This window comes from Cebus imitator, unplaced genomic scaffold, assembly GCF_001604975.1.
Source record: "Cebus imitator isolate Cc_AM_T3 unplaced genomic scaffold, Cebus_imitator-1.0 Scaffold37, whole genome shotgun sequence".
Classification (NCBI taxonomy): Eukaryota; Metazoa; Chordata; class Mammalia; order Primates; family Cebidae; genus Cebus; species Cebus imitator.
In genome coordinates, this window is record NW_016107352.1 from 6,022,636 (window position 1) to 6,043,926 (window position 21,291).

General features: G+C 45.1%; 1 protein-coding gene across 1 annotated transcript in view; it reads left to right on the forward strand.

The window, feature by feature from the left end:
• The first annotated feature begins 1,896 nt into the window (after positions 1-1,896).
• NXPH1 (neurexophilin 1) overlaps positions 1,897-21,291 on the forward strand; it is a 325,637-nt gene continuing 306,242 nt past the window's right edge. Inside the window, exons 1-2 of the mRNA XM_017525213.2 lie at positions 1,897-3,041; positions 3,893-4,056. Of these exons, the coding sequence (XP_017380702.1) occupies positions 4,003-4,056 (54 nt within the window). The 5' untranslated portion in view covers positions 1,897-3,041; positions 3,893-4,002. The remainder of the gene's footprint in view (positions 3,042-3,892; positions 4,057-21,291) is intronic.

Sequence of the window (21,291 nt, forward strand, 5' to 3'; positions counted from 1 at the left end):
AGTGTCCTTTTCTGGTTGAGTATCATAGGAAATGAAGACCTCTGTGAAATACAAAAAATGACAATCCACCACTGTTTTATATACCAGGCCAAGTGTCTCATAGGATCCAGTGAGGGTTGACTATCTGGGCAGAAGATCTCAAGTCATTAACAGAAAAAGCTCTTTGGCACCCTGTGTCATAGAACAAAGTGTCAAACCAGTTCCCATTACTAGGTGCCTGTGGCGCTTTTCTTAAATAATCAGTCCCATTCAGACAGAGATTTTAAGGTCTCTGATCATCTTTCTATTTCACAAGCAATAATCTTTTAAGGCTAAATGGCACTAGAAGCAGAATGTTTTTAAAGTAAGGCTTAGAAAAGAACTTGGCATATTCCAACACTAGCCTGATTCTTTCTCATTTTCTCAAAGGTCAGACAGAAGTTCAACTCTGACAGAATGGTGCTTGGGCATCCACGTAGAGGCAGGCAACATTTGCCCCAGCTCTGTACTTCAGTCTAACAGGTCTGGGAACTCCTGTACAAATAGGAATAAATTTTAGGATGGCCTCATGAATCCTAGAGGATGGAATTAAACTAAGCTTTTCTGGCCCCTACTTTGACCAGTTGGCCTCAGATATGGGTGCCCCAAGAATTTAATTTTTCTTCTTTAAAGTTTTTAAGAACATGAAATAGCTGGTAAGTGAAAATAGCCAAGGCAACATTGCAATTATACTATATGTACATGTGTATTTTTCTAAAGTGGATTTTCAGAGACCCAGTTAGAAGGTGTGCTTCACTGCCTTACTCTGCATATGCCCCAATGAATTCCAGGAGGTCACAGCAATAGTACAACTTTTGAGATTAGAAGAGCTTGCTCTTTAAAGAGCTATTTTTACCTGGAAGGGAGAGTGTAGGCCTCAAAGTGCTGGCACCTATGTTCTATAGTGGGGATCTAATTTAGAGGTCTATGGAGATCTGATTGCAGGTGAAGGTCTCAGTGGGGCTCCTCTTGCCTCCGCTGCAGGAAAAGGTGGTTCTGCAGATTGTCACTGCCTTGTCTGAGGAGTGGTCTGTATCATCCAGGGGAATTCTGCCTGTGGTTGCCCTGGGACCTCTTGTCTAGATCATACATTGTATCTAGGCCCAGACCTGCCAGAGTATCCACAGCCACACTTGAGGAAAGGACACTCCAGACTCATTAAATATCACAATTAGATTTTGGCCTCCCTAACTCAGGTTTCTGAGATAAATTCCTGTACAATTCCTACAGATTAATATGGAAATGTGCATACCCCAGGCCACGCTCCAGTGAAGGGCAGGCGTGGAGATGCAACGGGCAAGGTTGGGGAAGAGATACCCTCATCTGGGCTTCTAATTGTGGCCCGAATTTAAGCAGGCTCCAGAAGCACTGGCAACCCCAACCCACCAGAAGAGCTTGGTCCTGGCTCTCTCCTGAGACTGGTGAAGCTGCTCTGTTGGTTGTACACTGGAAAGGGTGGAAAACAAAACAAAACCAAAAACAAAAGGGTCTGAGGGGGAATGGCTGGAACAGGGTGGAGGCACAGATAAACAGAAACCTATTCAGAAATCCTGAATGAGACACACAGAAGGGCAGCAAAAGGCAGAACGATGCTGAGGGACAGAGACATGGACCACAAGAATGACAGAGGAAGGAGACAGAGAGAGGGAACGAGAAAGACTGAGTAATAGGGAAAGTAAGGGAGAGACTGAGAAAGACAGAGACAGCCAGAGTCGGAGCACAGAGGCCGGGTCGGGGAGACGCTGGCTGAGTGGGAGGTGTCAGTAGCGAGGGAGGTGGTGACGGCTCCAGGCATCCTCCTGTCCTCCTCCTCCTCCTCCTTCACGCTCAGCCCAGCCGGCGGCGAGGAGTCGAGGAGTCGAGAGCCCAAGGTCGCCCAGTCCTCTCGGCTGTCTCGAGCTGAATGGCTGGCATTCCGCGGCTCCCCCGCCTCCGGCCGGGCAGCCACAGGTCGGAGGCTCCCCGCGTGGGCGCTCGAGGCTGGCAGGGGCGCCCTGCACCCTCCCGCGCCCTTCCCCGCCCTACGCTACTCCCTGCTGCTCTTCCCGCCACTCCCCAGGACTGCACGTTCTCCCTACGCCCCCCGGGAAGGGGGCGCTGCGGCCACCGAAGACGCCGCGGGAGCCACTTGTCCCTGTGGGCTCAGCCCGCGAGAGCCTGAGAGCGGGATCTGTTTACACGGGGCACTAATTGGTCTTTGAGGAATCATTCACCCACGTGCCAAAGTAATTGTCCGTGTCAGGAAGGTAGGCGTGCCAAACCGCGGCTCTGAGGAGAAACCACGACCACCGCGGCGGCCGGAAACCCAGCGCGCTCCAGAGCGTCCCCGGGTGGCCGGGCAGCACCAGGGACGGCGCCCGAGACGCCACTGGGACGGGCTCCCGGGCTTCCCAGCGTCGCGGGTAGAGGTCCCGCTGCTCCCAGTGCCGCAGGCCCCAGGTTCTTGCCGCCCCACCCCTTCCTCAGAAACTCGGACTGCTTGCGCCTGCCGTGTGGTTCTCTTTTCTTCCGAAAGGCCAGGGTCTTATCTCTCAATTTCAAGTCCAGAGAACTTGCCCAATCTCCTCCCATTAAGTCATTTCCACCATCCTCAGGCAGCTGTGGGAAGCCGAGTCCCAGGCTGCGCGTCCCGGTGCCCGCGCAGGCAGTCCCAGCCCGTCCGGTGCAGCAGCCCGGCGCATCCGCCTCTCTCCCTCCCTCTTGCTCTCCCTCCCTTCTGTCTTCCTCTCTTTCCTCCTCTACTCCTCCCTCCCTCTCTTGCCTCTTAAGTTTCCTGCACCGTGAATCCAACTGTGCCAAGCCTTGGGGAGGTGGTGGAACCAGTCCAGAGCGCGACTCGGGCACTGGGACGGCGACTCTGCCAAGGCTGGACCAGGCAGCCGGACCCGTCTGCGCTCGAGCATGGAGACTGAGCGCCTGGGAGGGCACGTCCGGGGCGCCGGAGACGCCAGGCCCGAGTAGCTTCTCCATGGAGCCTGCCCAGAGCGGTCCCTTCTCGCCGGATTCGCCCCAAGTCCTGTGCGGTACGTACCCTTCGCCTCCACTGTTCCCGAAGGGGACACCTTGGAGCGGGGTGGTGGGCAGGAGGAAGGGACAGGGAGGGGAGCTGGTTGGGGAAGAGAACATGCCTGGCAGGTGACCCTCACAGCCGGGAGGAGGCTTCTTCTCTAGAAGTTAGCGACTGGCTGTGCCCCTGGTCTCGAAAAAAAGTAGTGCTAGAGATGTGACTGTGAACATTCCTGTGTATCTTTGTGTGTGCCGGGGGCTCCAATGGGTAAACTGAGCCCTGTTTTCCCGTATGCAAATTGCGTTCGCTTTCCCCACCCCCACTTCACCGAACGTGTTGAGATACCCAGCACTTAATCGTGGTCAGTTCTACTTACCCCTTCCTCTCACAGGGCCCCCCTCGCTCAATCTCTGTCTCTCCCTTTATCTTTCCTCTCTATCTCTCTCTGCTGGTGTGTACGTGTGTGAGCACTGCCAGAGCTGGCGAAGAACCAGCCGCCGCCTTTAGTCCAAGCCGCCCGGCCACCAAACACTAGGGCAGATCTCGCTGCCAGAGAAGGCGGGCTCCGAACCATACTGCACGCGCCTCAGTGGGCTCCACCGCCTGGGAACTCGCACCCGAGGAGCGCAGGGTGCAAGGAGCCCCTCACCCTCCCTTTGGTCCGCCGGCCCGCCAGCCTCCCAGGCTGCGGACCGCGCGCTTGCTCATCTCAGGCGCTGGATTTACTCGCTTTTCAATTTTTTGTACCTTACCTTCTGGTATATTTTTTGGTCCCCCACTCCACGCCACGACCCTCTTTCCCTGCTTGATCGCCAAGCCTAACCTTGCTTGCGTGGTCATGGGTTGTCTAATTTCATTTGCATCTAGGCTGCTGAGAGCGCTCCTTGCTCTGTAAAGTGGATGTCAGGTGGATCTATGTTTTTGAAGGAACAAAGACTCAGCGAAGGCACCGCCAAGGAAGTTTGAGACGCGGGAGAATGCAGCCTGCGTGCTGGTACGTGCTTCTTCTCCTGCAGCCCACCGTCTACTTGGTAAGTCTTGGCGGGTCCGGCGCCTTCGTATTGCTACCCCGGCCAGGAGGCAAGGAAACCCGGGGCACGCGGGAGGAGGGTCACGCCGCCAGTTCAGCGAGAGCAGCTTCCTAGCAGCTGTGTTGGAGCAACTTTGGCAAGCTGGTCTCCGGATTCCTGTGGGATTTTCAGGGGTTTCCATCCCCATTTTCTGCTCCAGTCTCCCAGTCTCTTCCGCGTGATTCTGGAAAGCGGCTAGGGCGCCCTAGACACCTTAAACCCAAGGAGGTAGTGCGATGGGGTGTTTTATGGGGTAGAGGGCAATGAGGAGTGGAGGGCAGGAATTCTCAGTAGCTCATGCACAGAGTTTAAACGAAAGGAAGTGAGGGTGTGGTGGGGGGATTTGTGGAAAGCACAAATCTGCCCAAGTGACTTTAAAAGTCAATCTACCCACGCACTTCCCCAATTTGGAGAGGAAACACACAAAGAAGCGCAGTTAACTTTCTTTGACTTGTAAGGGTTCCGACAGGGTAAGTTTAACTATCAGGAGTAACGCAAGCAATCGGAGTTAGGTCAGAGATACTCCAGCAGACACGTCCACCTTCCTCTTGTCTCGACCTCTCCTTTTCACCAAATAACTAAATCCCATCTCCAGTGACTAGTCCTTTATTAGGGAATGGTAGGCCTTGTCGCCAGAGAGACAGTGCTAAACAAAGCCACGGTCCGTGTCCTTCAGTAGCAGAGTTTCCCGGGGGGCTGGACTTTGTACACTGCTGGAACTCAGCTCCTGGTTGAAGCGCTTTGTTGAGGTGAATTGGGAGCTGTTTGTGCCCTGTGGAGCCAAGGAGAGTTCGATATTTCATGTCTGGCTTCTGGCGTGAAAACACTTGTGCCCTGCTGGTGAAGTTGTGCTCAGTGCCCAGACCTCCACAGCCCATCCTAAGCCGCGAGAGCGCACCGAGGGCTCGGGGTGCTCTGTCTAGGGGTGAGGGGCTCTAGGGCAGCCTGAGCTCCCTGATGGGTCCACAGAAACGGGATTGGAGGTGGTACTGGAGCCCCTCAATCCCAAGAGCCATAGATAGAACCCACAAGCCTGGAAGAATTGCCACCCCTACAATTGACAGCGTTTCTCCGCCGTTGCCGTGGTGCAAGTGACTGAAAAGCTGCGAGTTGTGTGAATTCTGTGTATGTGAGTGAGTATATGTATATATGGGTGTGTACGAATGTGTATTTAACCGATTTCAGCTTCTATCCAAGAACCCTCAATGTTGCCTGTCTTTGCACCTTTATCGCCTGATCTTAGCAGCCGCGGACGCCAGAGGGCGCTGCGCATCAGTGTCCTCGCCCACAGGACACCTTGGGGTAAACAGGTGAAAGCAGGGGCAGCCAATCTAAAAGAACAGCCTTTCTAACTCTGTCACCGAAGCCTGTGCCTTCCTCCGCTGGAACGCTGGGGGATGCAAAAAGTGTCCTTCCCATTTCCCATCTTCAATCATTTTCGCCCCCACCTGTGTTCAGTAAGCCCACTGACATTGAGAGGCCATAGATGGCGGGCAGAAAGTTTGGCTAGAGGAAATATAGAATTTTTTTTTTTTTTTAGAGAGATGGGAGGGAATGCAAAGTGAAAGCGACAGGGGAGGAATATTAACGATTCCCTTGACCAAAGTAACCTGCCTGCCCCTTTCCTCTGCATAGCTTTACGCATGACCTGAACCTGAGGACTGCTCTTACGTCCTTGGGCTGTGCACACACACGGCAAGGTCTTGCGGCCATGGTGCAGTTTATTTCTTGGAGCAAGTATTTCGATAGTCTGGAAAATAATCTATCAAAAGCAGAAGTGAAATCAATACGTTGTGTTAAATTTTAAATGTGTTTGTTGGCAGTTAAACCGTTTTCCACTCATTACAGCAACAGTGCTGGATTTATTCTAATGCGCTGCGTTCTCAACAACAAGCGCATTAATTCTCCTTTAATTGTAAACTGGGAGCATTTGAAAACCATTCAGTGTGCAAATTATGCTGATTCAATTACCGTTTAGTTACAGACTTCATTACCTGAATGCCTTTTGGCAATACAGAGAAAGGAGACAATTTTTCCAATTTCATTCAAAACAATACGAAATGTGAACAATAAAATAGAGAAGGCGATTTAGAAGTCCATTCTTTTCTCTCCAATCTAAAGTAGTTTTGTGTGTCGGGGATTAGAAACCACATGCACCACAAAAACTAAAGGCTGATGGCTGTGACCCAAGGCAGTATTTCCAGGGATGTAATCCTATGGATATTTGCCAGCAGAATTCCAGGCTATTTTCCTGGAGGAGCAAAAAGCTGACTTCTACCATGGAAATGAATTTAAAAGGGTGAATTGGGCAGTCACTTCAGGATAGTTTTAGGCAAATAAAGAAGCAGAGAGTCTTGATTAAAACTCTAGGGCAATGAACCGATCAAGAAGTGATCAAGGCTTCTTTCTTCATCTATTTCATTAAACACCAGATACACTTAACTGGATTGATCATTTGTTTGTAGCTGCACATTGGAAGATCTCATCCCTTTGTAAGAACCTGCACTAGATGCATACAGATTGTCAGGAGCCAATTTAAGTTACATTCAAAGAAGGAAAGAGTGGCAAAACCATTATTTTATTTTTCTCTTGAACTGACATAAGCCAGGGAAGATGGATAATGTTTGTCTTTGTGAGCTCACACCACTAGTTAAGTGACTGCATCTCTCTTTTTATGCCTTGCCTCTTAACTGATATCTCAGTGCACCATGCCCTTTAAGCCCATGGCATCCCAGTTATGTTTCCCTGGGAGTAATCACCACATTAAGTCCAGGAAGCAAGGCATGTGTAGATATCTCCTACAGAAATATTTAGGCTTCTGTTTAAAGAGAAATACGTTAAGTACCCCCAAATTTGAGAATAATTTCTTATGAAAACACTGCAGCAGGTCAGTGCTCCACACTAAGCCACAGTTAACTGCCTGTATTTGGGTGCATGTTTGCAAAGTATGTTTCTTGGCCCAGGATTCTTTGAATGCTTATTCTAGGATTTTGTGTTTTTTCAAGAGACAAATCTGTCATAGTTCAAAACAGAAGCTTATTTTAGTACTTTAATGGGAAGCTAATTAGATATGTGCCAGCAAAGTTACCTTCTCAAGCATGTTAGCTCGGATACTCAAAATCCGCCACAGGACAAGTTGCAGCCATAAATGCATGGGGATGGGAAACCAACTTGTAAAAATAAAGGTAAAGAAAATTTCAGACTATTGAATGTTATGTATTGCAGATTTAAAAGCCTGAATTCAATTGGAGAGAAATCTATGGCTTAACAATACTTGTTAAAAATAAAAAAACAAAGTTTTGCAATCTTTACTCTCTTCTTAGTCCTGGACCAATTCCAGGATATTTTCATGGTGATATAATGGGATAGCAGGATGACAGCATTTTAACTTTATTGAAGCATATACTGAATAAGCTAGAAAAATATGGTTTCTTGCTGTGAAGAACGGGGATTCTAACTTGAGTCAGTCTCATTGGATCAAGTAGAAGAATAGGCCAGGACACCAGGAGAGCATCTCCCACAGAGTGTGACATTCTGTTTGGGGGCTCACCCATGGTAATTCTCAGTTAAAGAGGTGAGTCTAATGAGCACTTTCTCATCATGCTAATGAAAAAGTTACTCAGAAATTGAGTCCAAAGCATCTGACAAGGCATTGTATAATATTACTGTGACTAGTCAAACATCCATAGCTCTATTCTAATGAAAGGAGGTCCCACAAGTTCTGCTAGGAATTAAATTGCTAATAATTGAGCTGCTTTTTAAATCAGAATAGGTAGGAATTCAAAATCCTTTCTAAACTGGTGCCACAACATTTTGAACCATCTATTCTCTCATATTTAGAGTATCCTTAAAATGTGAATTCTACATCAATTGTTAAATAGAGTTTGGAGAGTAATTAATGTATCCATGGGACCACTACCTCTGCACTGTTAAAAGCCAGACCATTTGGGTGAATTCCATTCATTATGAAGATGGTTGTTAAGGTATATGGGAGCTGGGGAAAAAGCAGAGGGAGAGAGACCAGCAATGTCTTTCCTTTGGACTAGGTATATGTACTTCTCATCTTTTAAAGATTAAGCCAGCTGCACACTTAATCAATTTGAACTTACTCCTGAAAATAAACAAAATAAAATAAATTTCCTGACAGTGACTATTAAGTGTTTTCTATCAAGGCAAGTTCTTGGAGGCTGTACTGAGAGTTTCTCTTTCCACTGCATTTCCTGAATCTTCTGCTACAGGCAAGCCTTCTAGATAGATACACGATTCAGCCTAGATTTTTGGAGGACCCTCTGCCCCAGCAGCACAGCCTTAGAACCCATCAGTTTTAAGATTTATTCCTGAGCTCTGTGGGACACAGAAGTTGCTACTATTATAGGCATTTTCCTGAAATGTTCAACTTTCCATTGACCAAGAAAGCAACTCGCCCAAGTGTGTGGGAAGCATTTGGGTGGGCCACCATTTCTGCCCCATTTCTAGGAGTATTATCTTGGTCTGAGGCCTTCTAGTGATAGCTTTAGGGAAGCTGCCTTTAGTATTAGGAGAGAACTAGGATTGCTCCATCTCTCTCAGTGGTCTTTTTTGGAAAACCATTAAATTCATGGCTCCTCTGTGCGAAGTTGATTTCTATTTGGCTTTGCATTGTTGACGGCTATTTTTTCCTTAATGAAAGAGTTGTCTGGGTGAAAAATATATCGGGTGGCTGGGAAATTGGTTGTTTTTTTTGAGATAGGTGCCCAATGTCCTACTTTTCTATCTGAGGGAAGATTTTCTGCAGACTACAGAAATTGACAGCATTGTCCGGGTAATAACCATTGTCGACAATATTTTCAAAAGGGCATTTGAGTGATGAAAGCATTTGGATATTGCTTTTTGAAATAAGAATTTTTCTGTCCTGAGCTTCTTTGATTTTATAGGGGGTGGGGAGTGGACTAGGGGGGCGGTGGAGAAGAAGGAGCCATGCACTGGCAAAGAGATGCCTTCCCCAACCGCCCAGTCGTGGAATACCGAGGGGCTGGTCAGCTTCGCCTGGAATTCCAGAGTCAGAAGAGCCCTCAGAGAATTCTGCTGTGAAGTGCTGATAGTAAGAGTCAAAAGGGAATTTCGGGAATGGGGAATAACACTCTTCTTGAGCTCCCTCACCTATAAAGCAAGTCGATGGAAGTTCTGAAACTTTGCCTGCTCTCAAGTGGGAAGTTAGGAAGTGTGCATTCTTTCTGATTTTTTTTTTTTTTTAATAAAAAGTGTCTAGCTTTGATTCGATTCAGGAAAGCTCCTCTTGGGCAACCATGTCGGTTGGCGTCTTCAGATCTCATTTTAAGACTTTAACAGTCCTCGTCATTTTAATTAAGGGAAAGCGGGCGAGCCTGCCTGCCAGCCGAGAGCCGTCGGGTCAGCGGCTTCTCGGTGCAGCAGAGTCTCAAATCGAGTCTGCACTCTTGCCTCCCGCTGCATTCTCTTAGCCACTATTTGCCTGGTCCTGTCGCGTGTGTGCAGGAAGTTTCAGTCTTGATTTATCCACTAGTCAAGTTCCCGACCAGCTCTTTTTCTGGATGTCAGCACTAACCCCCTCCCGGAGCTTGGTAAACAGCGCGCGCATTTTTCTGCCTCCGATTGGCATGTTGACGACTCCGCTTGAAGGAATGTGACAATAAAGTGGGAAACCAAAGCTTGGCAAGCACTTAATCAAGGATAAAAAGGTTCTGCTGTAAGGATGTCACTCAATTTATTGTGAAAGTCGAATGAATTACGTTTAATGAAAGTGCTCCCCAGATGAATATTACCAGCAATTTCCTGAGTTGGCTCTGTCAGCTCGAGATGAGGAAATGCCAACCCAGATCAGAAAAGAGCGCCCGTCTCAATTACTATGTAAGCTTTCCAAGAGCGGCTTTTTATTGAGATGATATATATTGGCGGCTTCTTCAAGCTTCTCCGCGAGCCCAAGAGCGCGTTTGTGCATTTTCCAAGTTTGCCTTCTGCCCTCGCTTGTTGGTGGCTGTTGTTTAAACTTCCGATGAACGCGCTGCGTTTCTGCTGCAGGCTGAAAACCTAATTACCTCCTCTGTAAACCGCTTTCCCTAGTATATTTTATTGACTCTGAGGTGGGAGCTGGCAGGGGGTCTGTGGGGTGGGCAGGAATTCTCTTGCTCTGGTGCCCTCTGTTACAGAAAGTTCCTTAGGTGTCTAGTCAGGATCTTGGGACCGTGGAAAGCGAGATGGCGTCGGGAGCCAGGGTGTTGGGACGGCGCGAGCAGTGGGGTCCCAGCAGCAGCAAGACAGTAGCATGTGCCTCTGGGGCACGGCTTGAGAAAAGCCTTCCTAGCTCCTTCTCCCTTTAAATTAATGAGGGCATTTTACTCGTTCAAGCCGGAAATACGATGGGGAGGGGGAGACACAGGCAGCAGCCAGAGCCCATCGCCTCATCTGCATGAGAATGGAGAACGGGGAGGCTTTTCTTGTACTGTTTTTCTTGTACTGTTTCTTTCTCCCACAATAAGACAAATTGCTGCTTAGAAAAACCGAGTGTTTCCTTAGAAACTGGCTTGCGGGGGCTCTGCGCTTCCCTGCTGAACCTTGCTTCTGGCCGCGCCTCGCCATCACCCCCGCCACCCTAATGGATTCTGACGTGAAGGATCCTAGCCGCCGCGGCTAAGGGCGCAGGGGGAAGCCGCGCGTCCTCACCACACCGGAGGGAGAGGGCGTCCAGCTCACACATCCCGCCCAAGGTCTTAGACCCCCTCCTCACACGTTGACTCTAAAAGGCCATTTCCCGTCGTCTTTTACAAGAAGCGAGAAACTTTTTTCGACGTAGGCTTCGTACCCTCCCTTCGGAAACTCAGTCCGCTGACCAAAGCCGCAGTGTTCGGGCCCCGGGGTATCCCAGCCGGAGTGGCGGTCGCCACAGCTGCGCGCTTTACTGTCTGCTTTCAGTCGCAGGTGACCTCGAGCGATCCCGACAGGTTTATGGAAACACAGGTGCAGCCTCTCTCGTCCGGACCTCAAGTCCCCACACCAAATCGCTGTTTCTGGGGAACTTTTCGTCGACGCCACCAAGCTTCGGTACTTCTGGGGCAGCGGGCTGGACAGCAGCAGTTCTCCGGAGAGTGGCCGCGGGCTGGGAGATCTGATGGCGCGTAGGTGGGCGTGGGGCTCTCCCGGGCCCGGAGAGCAACTCTTCAGCACCACGGCCAGCGCCACAGGCTCCGCCCCGCCTGGTGCCCGCAGCTCGGCCTCCCTCCCCCGCCGCCGCTCTGGCTGGGGACTTAAAGTCGAGTTAGCACTCTCCGTTTCCTCAGGTACCTCCTCAAGGCCCAGTCGCGTCTGTGACGACCCTCCTAGCCCTTTCAGTTACTCGGGGGCAGCTAGCTCCAGTCGCTAGGTCCCCACGCTGCCCTGCGGTCAGAGCCCCTCGCTTGCACCCCTCTCCATTTTCCCCACCTAGTGGTTGCGGCGTCACGTGACCATCACGGAGTTTATGCAGAGGGGAGGCGAATTCTTCTTTTCCTCACCTTCTCCCCCCACCCTGCCCCCCATTCTCTCACAGTTCATTAAATCTACCCCTCCCCCGAAACAGAAACAGTAAGCCTGTAACGTAGAGTTAGAAGTGTCTTTAGTAATATAAATTTCTCACTGACAGACAAGGAAACTGAGGCAACCAACTTTCTCTCAAGAGTAAAACCCTACGGGGAGAAGAGATTCCTGCCCCTCTCCCACCTGCCAGGAACACGGCTGGAGCCACCCAGGCGCCTTCCAGGCTAAGGCGCCTTTAAAAAGCGGCGCGCAGGGGTGACGGATGGAGTGGGGAAGAGTCCTAATTATTATGAATTTCTAAAGGCTCAGTAATTATTCACGGGGAGCAGGACAAACCACTGCCCAGGCAGGGAAATCGATATATTTGCTATCGAAAGTGCCTGGCTCGCCTTTAATGCAGACGAATGGGGGACGCAGCCTCATTATTTTCTGCGGTTAGGCTCCCCAGCGTGGGGCCTGATGCAGCGTGAAATCTATCATCATTAGTCCTGGGATGAGGCGGGGGGAACATTTCTCTTTACTTACAAAACCGCAACAACAAACAAACAAAAACAACAAGCAACCCCCCCAACACGCATTCTCACGCGACGTTGCCCTGCCTCCCTCGCCCCTTGCCCTGGCTGCTGCTGTAGCACACTCCCCTGGGGCCTGTCTGCGCGCCCTAGAGCGGACACTGCTGTCTCTTAAAGTGCGCCCAGTTTCTCCACTGCAGCGGTCACACCGTTGATTTGATCCAGAAATAAGACAGATAGTACCGAGCGTTGGCGCTAGGGGTTGTCTATGTCAAAGGCGAAGGTTGGCTGGGAAGCTCTGTCCGTTTCTCTCGCCTTAGCGTTAAAGTCAATCCTTTTCTTGACACCCGATTCTGAAAATTCTCGCTGTATTAAAGGAGCAGAGATCTGGCATGTAGTGTTCCATTAACCCGTAGGATAAGTTAGCTCGGAGAAAGGCAAGCCCTCGAGAAGGAAACGAATCAGAAGGAAGGTTTAGGCTCAACGCCTCCGAGGTATTCTCCGAAGCCCTGAAGAGATTCTGGCCTTGAGCTTAAGGGCCGGCCCGCTACAGTTTTCCAGGACTGGGCATAGGCCCCTCCACCCAGCGAGGTCACCGAATTGTCCAGGGTCTTGCCTGCTGGATTACAAGCCTATTCCCCTTTCTCCTCCCTTCCTTAGTCCACCCTCCCTGGCACAGTCTTTTTCACACTTAGAAGTTGTCTGACGCCCCCGGTGGGCAGCTGCTGGGGTGAAACTTGTATTCCTGTACAGGTGTCCTCACAGTTACCTGCAATACCATAGTTCTTAGGGTTAACTGAGGGGTGTGTGTGTGTGTGTGTGTGTGTGTGTGGTGTGCATTTGTGAGTGCTTGGTCTTCATGGTCTTTATCTAGCCCACCCCTTCCTTATTACAGTGAATCAATCGCTGCAAAGAAGATAGGATGTAGCAGTTTTAAAAAACCTAATCCCTCTTTCATTACAGTAAAATGATCATATTTATAATAACATTAATGAGAACCAAATTAAAAATTGTGGCCTTCCAGGCATTAAAGTAATAATAATATCTGCCTTCTTCCTTCAGATTTTTTTCCCTCAGAGCCTGGCCTTTTATGGTATATTGTGGTTACCTGAGTGTCTTTGTTTCCTTGTGGTCAGAGACAGCTAGCCAACACAATACTAGGACTGTATGATCTATTGGCATCATTCCCTCCCACTATCTTCATTTTTAGAGGCTTTGTAATTAAACTCCGTGAGATATATGTAACATACATCCAGTGGAGAGCCCTTTTATTTATATTTATGTAGCATGCTGAGAAAGGAAAATTAAGGAAGTGCTTATATTGAAGTAATAAGCCTGCTTTAATATTAACAGAATTGTCCTCTTAATTTACTTTTGTCAAGTCTAAAGGACTATCTCTCTGACACTAGACCCCACAGCCATGCTTCTTTAAGGAAGAATCCCAATAAAGTGAAAAAAACATTTATTAGCTTGTACTAACTTAGAGGAACAAAAAAAAGGCCAGGCTTACCACTCGCTGGAAATGTACACTATGGTAAAGTGTAGTATGATGCAGGAAGCTGAGCTGAAAGAGGTGACTGGAAAAAGCTGCAGGGACCTATATTTTTCAGCCTCCCCACCTCTAACCCATCACAATGCATAAATTTACACATAGTGTAACAGGGCCTTCTAGAGCCAAGAAAAAGATACAAATTGGCAGGAATTTAAATATCACTGAAAACCACCTACTAAAAGAAAGAGGTACTGACTTTCTTCACTAAGAGGTTATTGCCACAAAAATTATGACAAAAATTTGGAGAAAATGTCTTGGTTTTAAAGAACCCTTTTCATTTACAGATCATACACACACATGTCCACAGAGCAGAGCAAGGTTATATATGTATCTATGTATCTACCTTTTCAGAGGATTCCATGGAAAATAATTGTGGATAACTTTTTTGTTTTCATATAAGTTGTTGGCTTTGAGATTCCAGCGTGGATTTGAAAGTACCATTTCCTTCATAGGAGTGTGATACCAGACATTGCACTGTTGTCCCGTTTATGTCAGTGTCTTCAGCTATAGAAGGAAAGCAATTTTGGTAATGAAAAACTACAATGGCATGATAGCTGAAATTTTAGTCTTGTACACTCCAACCTCTCCAAGTGAACTTTAGAAAATGATTCTTCTCCTTGTAACCTTGTAGCTGGATGTTATTAGAGACCCGTAGGTATATAAAACAGCTTATATAAAATTAATGGACTGCTTTACATTCATAATCTCTTACTTGTGAAGCCCTTGTAAAATATTGCATCTATTTAAAATAGGAAGAATATAAAGTTAGGTTTTGAGTACAATCAATAGTTGTAAATGGTTCAGTGAAATATTTGATTGTTTTGAGTGAGTTTGACAATATAATGGAAATTTATTGTCTTAGTGCAGTGATAGGAACACTGATATGCTAATCACAGGTTGTCCCTTCTTTTATGTACTTGACCTGTTTTGAAACTGATTGTAAGAGTCCAAGGTAACATCTAAGCACATAATCAAAATTTTAGGAAAGATGCATTTTCTTACCTTACCAGATACAAAGAAATCCATGCGTCACAAAGAAGTCACAGCTAAGAAGAAAAAAGTTCTTCTAACATTGCTTTATTATTTTGCTTAAAATGATCAACGACATATTAGCTATACGTTGTTGAAATTCTATTTGCATTTTTGAATAAGTAAATGAAAAGAGGTTTTGATTTCAGCATCAAACATAATAAAAATCAGATTTCCTGAATGTAGTTAAATCACTAAAAACAAATCTCTTTCTGTTTTCCATAGGCACAATTTGAGGTCCTTATTTTTTTCTTCCTGTGAACATAAATTAAAACTACATTTTCTCATTTATTCTGTTACTTAGTTTATGGATCTCTAAGAAATGCCATAAGTTCCACTATGATTTCCTTTTTCCTTATTGTGTATTCATACTGGGGGAATGCAGCATTTTGTTTTTCTTGCCTTCTTGGACATGGTCAAAAATCATGGTCACACTTAAAAAAGCTATTCCCCTCCTCATTTCATTCCAGTGATAACTGGAATAGTGATACTCCATTTTTTTTCCTTATAAGAATGATCACTGCGCTATCCTGTTAACATCTCCTCTGAATCAGAAACTGCCCCGACTTGCCAACTGGCTACATGGACTGCTGATGCTGCCCAATACTTGATGGAAAATTCTTAAAAGCATGAATTGGGTTATATGAGACTTGCTATGTTTTCTGTTTGAGAAATTTTAAGTGAAAATGCCATAATTAATCCTAAGTTTAATTCTAAAACCTGTTTGCAGAATGATGAGTTGTGATTTGTTGTTGGAGCAGCTGTGGTGTTAGTAACAGAGCTCTCTACCTAATTTCTGAAATTGAAGATATAAAACACCTTTACTCATACATTTTTTCCAGTTATTTGTGAATAGTCTTTTTCACCAGGGCACCATCATTTATTGTGTTACAGAATTAAATGCAGAGAAAGATGCAAGCCACTGCATATGAAAGGAAGTTATTCATGCATGGTCAGTATAGTATTTCTCTGGTTTTGATGTGGAACTTAATTGCTATTGATGTGAAGATTTTGCAGAACATGGCAGAGTTTTTGCCTCTGTCACGAGAAATATATAATTGAATGATGAGTGCCTGGTGTTAGCTTTTCAACCTATTTCTTTTGGTTTAACAAGCCAGAATTATGAACAGCTGCAGCAAAGAGGCAGCTACAATATCTAGCTATTATCAGATAAATGCAGATCTGGCATATGAGCTGAGCTACCACTTTTGGATCTGCACCTCTTGAATAAACATTCTGAAGTGTGGAAGCATGAAAAGTGAATGATTTGGCCTGAGATGTTTAATCCTGCCTTGCATTCTTGACTGAAATTCTTTACAGTTAGGGTGACTCTCCTTAATATGTGGCCATAGGTACTTGCACCAATTGATGGATTCCCCTGTGGCCCGCTGGCGTTTCTCGAAAAAGTAGTTAAAAGAGTGGGAGGCTTTAAAAGGAAATCCGTGTGCATCCAGGTGGCTGATATTTTCCCAATGACCATCATTGAACTTCCAGCCAGGTGGATAATATGGCACCCAACCAGGTGTCAACACTGAATTCACTTGGCTCCAATGAGGACCTGGCCACAAAAGAGATAAAACAGACCTGTTTTCAGTCATCCCAGGATTTCCCTCTCTCTCTCTTAGATCCTACTGCAATTCTTAAGGGAAGCAGCATTGTGAAAGACTGGTTAGAAGAAAAGAGAAGGTAATGGCAAAGTATTTCTTTAATCGGTGACCTTGGGCAAACTTAACTTCTCAAATCCTCAATTTCCTTACTTGAAAAATGGGGCTAACAATACCTCCTACCCCATAGAGTTATTACTGAGGGTTCACTGAGTTAATATAAAGAGCTTAGAAAGATGACTGGTACAATGCAATGATGAACTAGTAAAGAAAAAACGGCTCGCTAACACTTTAGAGAGAAGGGTTTCCAGACCAGGTTCCCATGTGGTTTCAGCATAGTCCTTATACAAATGACACAGAGGCTGGGTGTGGTGCCTCATGCCTGTAATCCTAGCGCTTTGGGAGGCTGAGATAGAACAGCCTGGGTCACACGATGAAACCCTGTCTCTACTAAAATACAAAAAATTAGGCATAGCGGCGTGTGCCTCTAGTCCCAGCTACTCAGGAAGCTGAGGCAGGAGAATTGCTAGAACCTGGGAGGCGGATGTTACAGTGAGCCAAGACTGAGCCACTGCACTCTGGCTTGGGGGACAGAGTGAGACTCTATTTCTTAAAACACACACACACACACACACACACGGGCTGATTCTATCCTAGGACCATCCTATTTTTGTTTCCTTATTTCAGCTAGTTGACAGCTATACAGTTGCTCAATGCTGCCCAGAAAGCCATATGCATTTAATGTGGATAGTTTCCTTTATGATTACAGCCAGAAGGAAATGGACATTTATACAGCAACTAACCAATTGTTTATAGAAATGAAGAAACAGGTCATCAATAGGCTCAATAAGTAGATTGCCTAACTGAGATGAGAATCCTTGTAATGTTTTAATTCCAGGTGGCAAACACCATGGCCATTTATTAAGATCTAATGTTGAATATTAATTTGTGAGTAGTATTTGCTTTAAATTACATTTAACACTTGAGATTCTCTTAAAATGTGCACACAGTATGATCAAAACTTGCAACAGCGTACTGGGTTTCAAAGTCCAGGGGCCTTTGGCCAGGGGACTTTTCTCTATTCAAGTTCATTCTAGCTGAATACCTGAGTGTGGCACATTAACTCTTCAGAAATACTAGTCGAAATGGTTTGGTGGAATGAGAGCCACAGTATCCCTCTCATATGCTGCTAAAAATATCTTGTATAGCTTACCATATGCCTCCTTCCTGGGCATTGCCCTGTGTATCCAAGAAGGTTCCTACACAAAAACACTATTTTGTTTTATATTTGACATTACAGTAGGGAAGGTGTAAAGGCTACTACAAAGGATAAAACGTTCTACCTTTCTGTTTATATTCTTTTTTTTTTTTTTTTTTGAGACGGAGTTTCACTCATGTTACCCAGGCTGGAGTGCAATGGCGCGATCTCGGCTCACCGCAACCTCCGCCTCCTGGGTTCAGGCAATTCTCCTGCCTCAGCCTCCTGAGTAGCTGGGATTACAGGCACGCACCACCATGCCCAGCTCATTTTTTGTATTTTTAGTAGAGACGGGGTTTCACCATGTTGACCAGGATGGTCTCGATCTCTTGACCTCGTGATCCACCCGCCTCGGCCTCCCAAAGTGCTGGGATTACAGGCTTGAGCCACCGCGCCCGGCCCCTGTTTATATTCTTGAGCCAAGCAGTTTGCCAGGACTTTAACATGGATTTTTTTTTTCTTTTCATTTAGTTCTTTTAATGACCCTATAAGATGATATGTACTATTAATATTAGTAAGGTCCTATTAATATCTTTACTCTTACTATTTTAATATGCTTATGCTAGTGATATGGTTGATAATATCCCATTTTATAGATGAGGAAATTGAGGCATTGAAAGTGTATCTCGTGTAAGGTGGCAAGATTTGATCTCAGGCAGTCTTGTTCTTGGGCCAGGGCTCTTAATCACTAACCCATGTTATGTTTGTGTTGGTGAGTCTCATAAAAATCTTTCAAAAGAAATAACTATGTTGCCTTCCATTTTAATTAAGAGTTCTTTTTTCTCCCTCCTTTGGGCAGACCTTATTTGGGGAACTGGGGTGTGCATAAAATTGCTGTTGGTACTGCTGTAGTTAAAAGTAGTTTTATTAGATGCAGTTTTTATTCTTTAGGGCCTTCCCATCAAATGGGGATACAAAGTTAAGAAATGCAAGCTTGATACTGATGATTGTGACTGCAGCTTCTGCTCATGGCATGTGGGACACAAGCATTTTAGGAAGTCTGCATCTATTGACCTGACCAATATGAAAAATGATCCCTGGGCCTCAGGGTAAGGTAAGAAGTGAGACTGGGACATAAAGCGCAGCCCTCACAGTCATCTGTAGTAGATTTAAAAATGATACATAACATCTGTATCTCTCCTAACAAATCACACGTATGCATTTTGAATTATTTGCCATGTCTTGGCAGCAGGCGGTGGGGAGAGAAGAGCAGAGTTCATTTCTAAGGGGGTAACCAACTATACAAAGCATAAACTCTAATTTTTCTGTGGCATTTAATCTCATGAGTCCTGTTGTGCTGACAGCTTACTGGATTTAAAAGAGAGATGCAAATCTGCATTCTTTTAAAAGTAAAATCTTTGCATAATCATAATACCTTACAGTCAAAGAGTTTCAAACATTCAACTAACTTAGCATAGGTGTTTTCATTGCATTCTGCATGTGTAATCTAAAAATAAAAGTAGAAAACTTCCCTCACAATATTTTATAGAATTATTCAGTCTATGTTGGATCCAGGAATTTATCTATCTCTGAAAAATAAAAGTAGATTCAAGATACTTCTGCCCAAAGTGGAAATCCTCTGGTGAGAGATGAGGGAGGAGAGTCTGGCTTCATTTCAGTCTTGTACTACATTTGACCTTGGGAGAGCTTAGTTATGCCTTGGGGCAAAAAATTAAATGTTCCATTTTGCAGCAGTATCATCTTTCACCTTTATGTGGATTTAAAAATGTAAATAAAATTGCTTTCTGTAAATGGTATACATGAAGGTCATATTCATATTCTCCACAAAAATTCAAAATGCCATTTGACCCATCATTGGCTCAATAGATAATAATGTGTTCTATTAGTTTATAGTAATCTACTTTTTAAGCATTTTATGACCCAATATTTTAATGCTTAGTTCCTAGTTTGTGAAATAAGAAGTCAGAAATAAACCTTTTAGCACTTCATTGTAGATTTATTTATAGAATGTGTGCTTTCAACTTTGAACTTTAAAAAATGCCAAATCTTCCCAGAATATATTTCCTTAGTTATAAAAGTGATCTGTATGAACATCTGCACTGTGGAATAATATGCATTTGAAAGATTTTTGCGGGCTCTAGCTTTTTGTTTTGCAGCTATCATCTGCATTCCTTTTGCTTATTATTTCTCCTTATGGATCACTCAGGAAGTAGGGTTTGGGAACCCCAATAACAGAGTGCTGTCAATAGACTTGGAAAGTAAAGTGACTGTTTTGTCTTTGAGAGAGTGGGTGTCTGAATTCTTTTCACTGCAATTTGGATAATAAGACCCTGATAGAACCTTGTATTTAATTGTCATGATTTTGATCGTTAATGACTTTTGATTGCTTCTTCTGGAGACACCTGTCAGCCGCTTCCGAAGCACAGATGGCTTTATCAGCAGCAGTAGGAATTTCTTTTTCTTACTAACCTTGAGATGAACAAATTATTTTGGGAAGATGAGCATACCAATGTCATCTCAACTTTTTCTGTCTTTGGAACATTATTTTGTTTATTGAATAATGAATTGAGATTACTCTTTGCACAAGCTTTTGGATTTTGTTTGATAGTAAAGAGAATTAGTCTTTTCTTTGAGTAGGTGTGTGATGATTATTCAGTGGCCAATGCCATACAACTAAGGTGAGAGAATGCTTCTCTGTTTACTTGGAACAGTTCTGTTTTATGGCCATTGCCTATATAAAAAAATACCTTATATTCACAAGTATCCTGGTATGGATGATAAATTATATGATTCTCTTGCATATGACTCAATGATCAAATGGCTGACTGAGAAATGTTAATCATGAGCTATGACAGGTTGCTGCATAGGCAGGAAGAGTATTCCATCTCTTTTTCATATTCCTTTCGTTATTAGGCATTCAGGGTCCTCATGGACTTGGGTGCATAGGGTTCACCATGGTATGTCTCATGGAACATAGCCTATACTCTTTCATTAAAAATCTGGTAAGATTTTTGAATGAAAATCGGGCAGTACACTGTTAGTTATGGGTAAAGCTGACAGAGGAAGACTTACTGATGAGCCACTCAGATGCCCAGCAGCTTGCATGAGCCTGGTGAAATTGACTTGGTCCCAGGCCCGGAAATGGAACTTTGTCAGTGCTTCTAGAGTAAACAGATATTCAGAAAAACTGACTCTCAGCAGAATGCTTTTTGGATATACCCTTTTCTTGTGAAAAGAATATATGAAACACCATTTAGTTTCCTTTCCAATAATCCAATAACTGAATCCCAGTTTTCTATGCTGACAAGCCCATCAAGTCTTTTTGATATACTCTTTCTTTAAATAAGTTACCATCACTGATGAAACTTCAGTTAAATAGCTGCATTGTGGACCTGTTGAATATTCCTCCTATTCCCATTTTTGATTGATTAGATCCCCTGAAGGCATTTTAATCTCCCTTAATGTCTCGGTCCCTTGATAGGCTGAAACCTCGTTGACACCCTTGATTCTTCATCATGTTTTTTTACGGCTCCCTTTTTCAGGAGATGTAAAGGACCCTTTAAGGCCTTGGGAGTAAAACTGTGAATGTGTGATGTTGATTTAATAGGTTGCTCTTTCACATCTGAACTCAGACATTACTCATGGTGGGGAATTCAAGCAATTAGTTAGGATCCTTGGCAAAGCCATTTAGGTGTGTGGCAGAAAAGGGGAAAAGAAAGCCTTTTCCATGCTTCTATTCAAGTGCTTGACTTG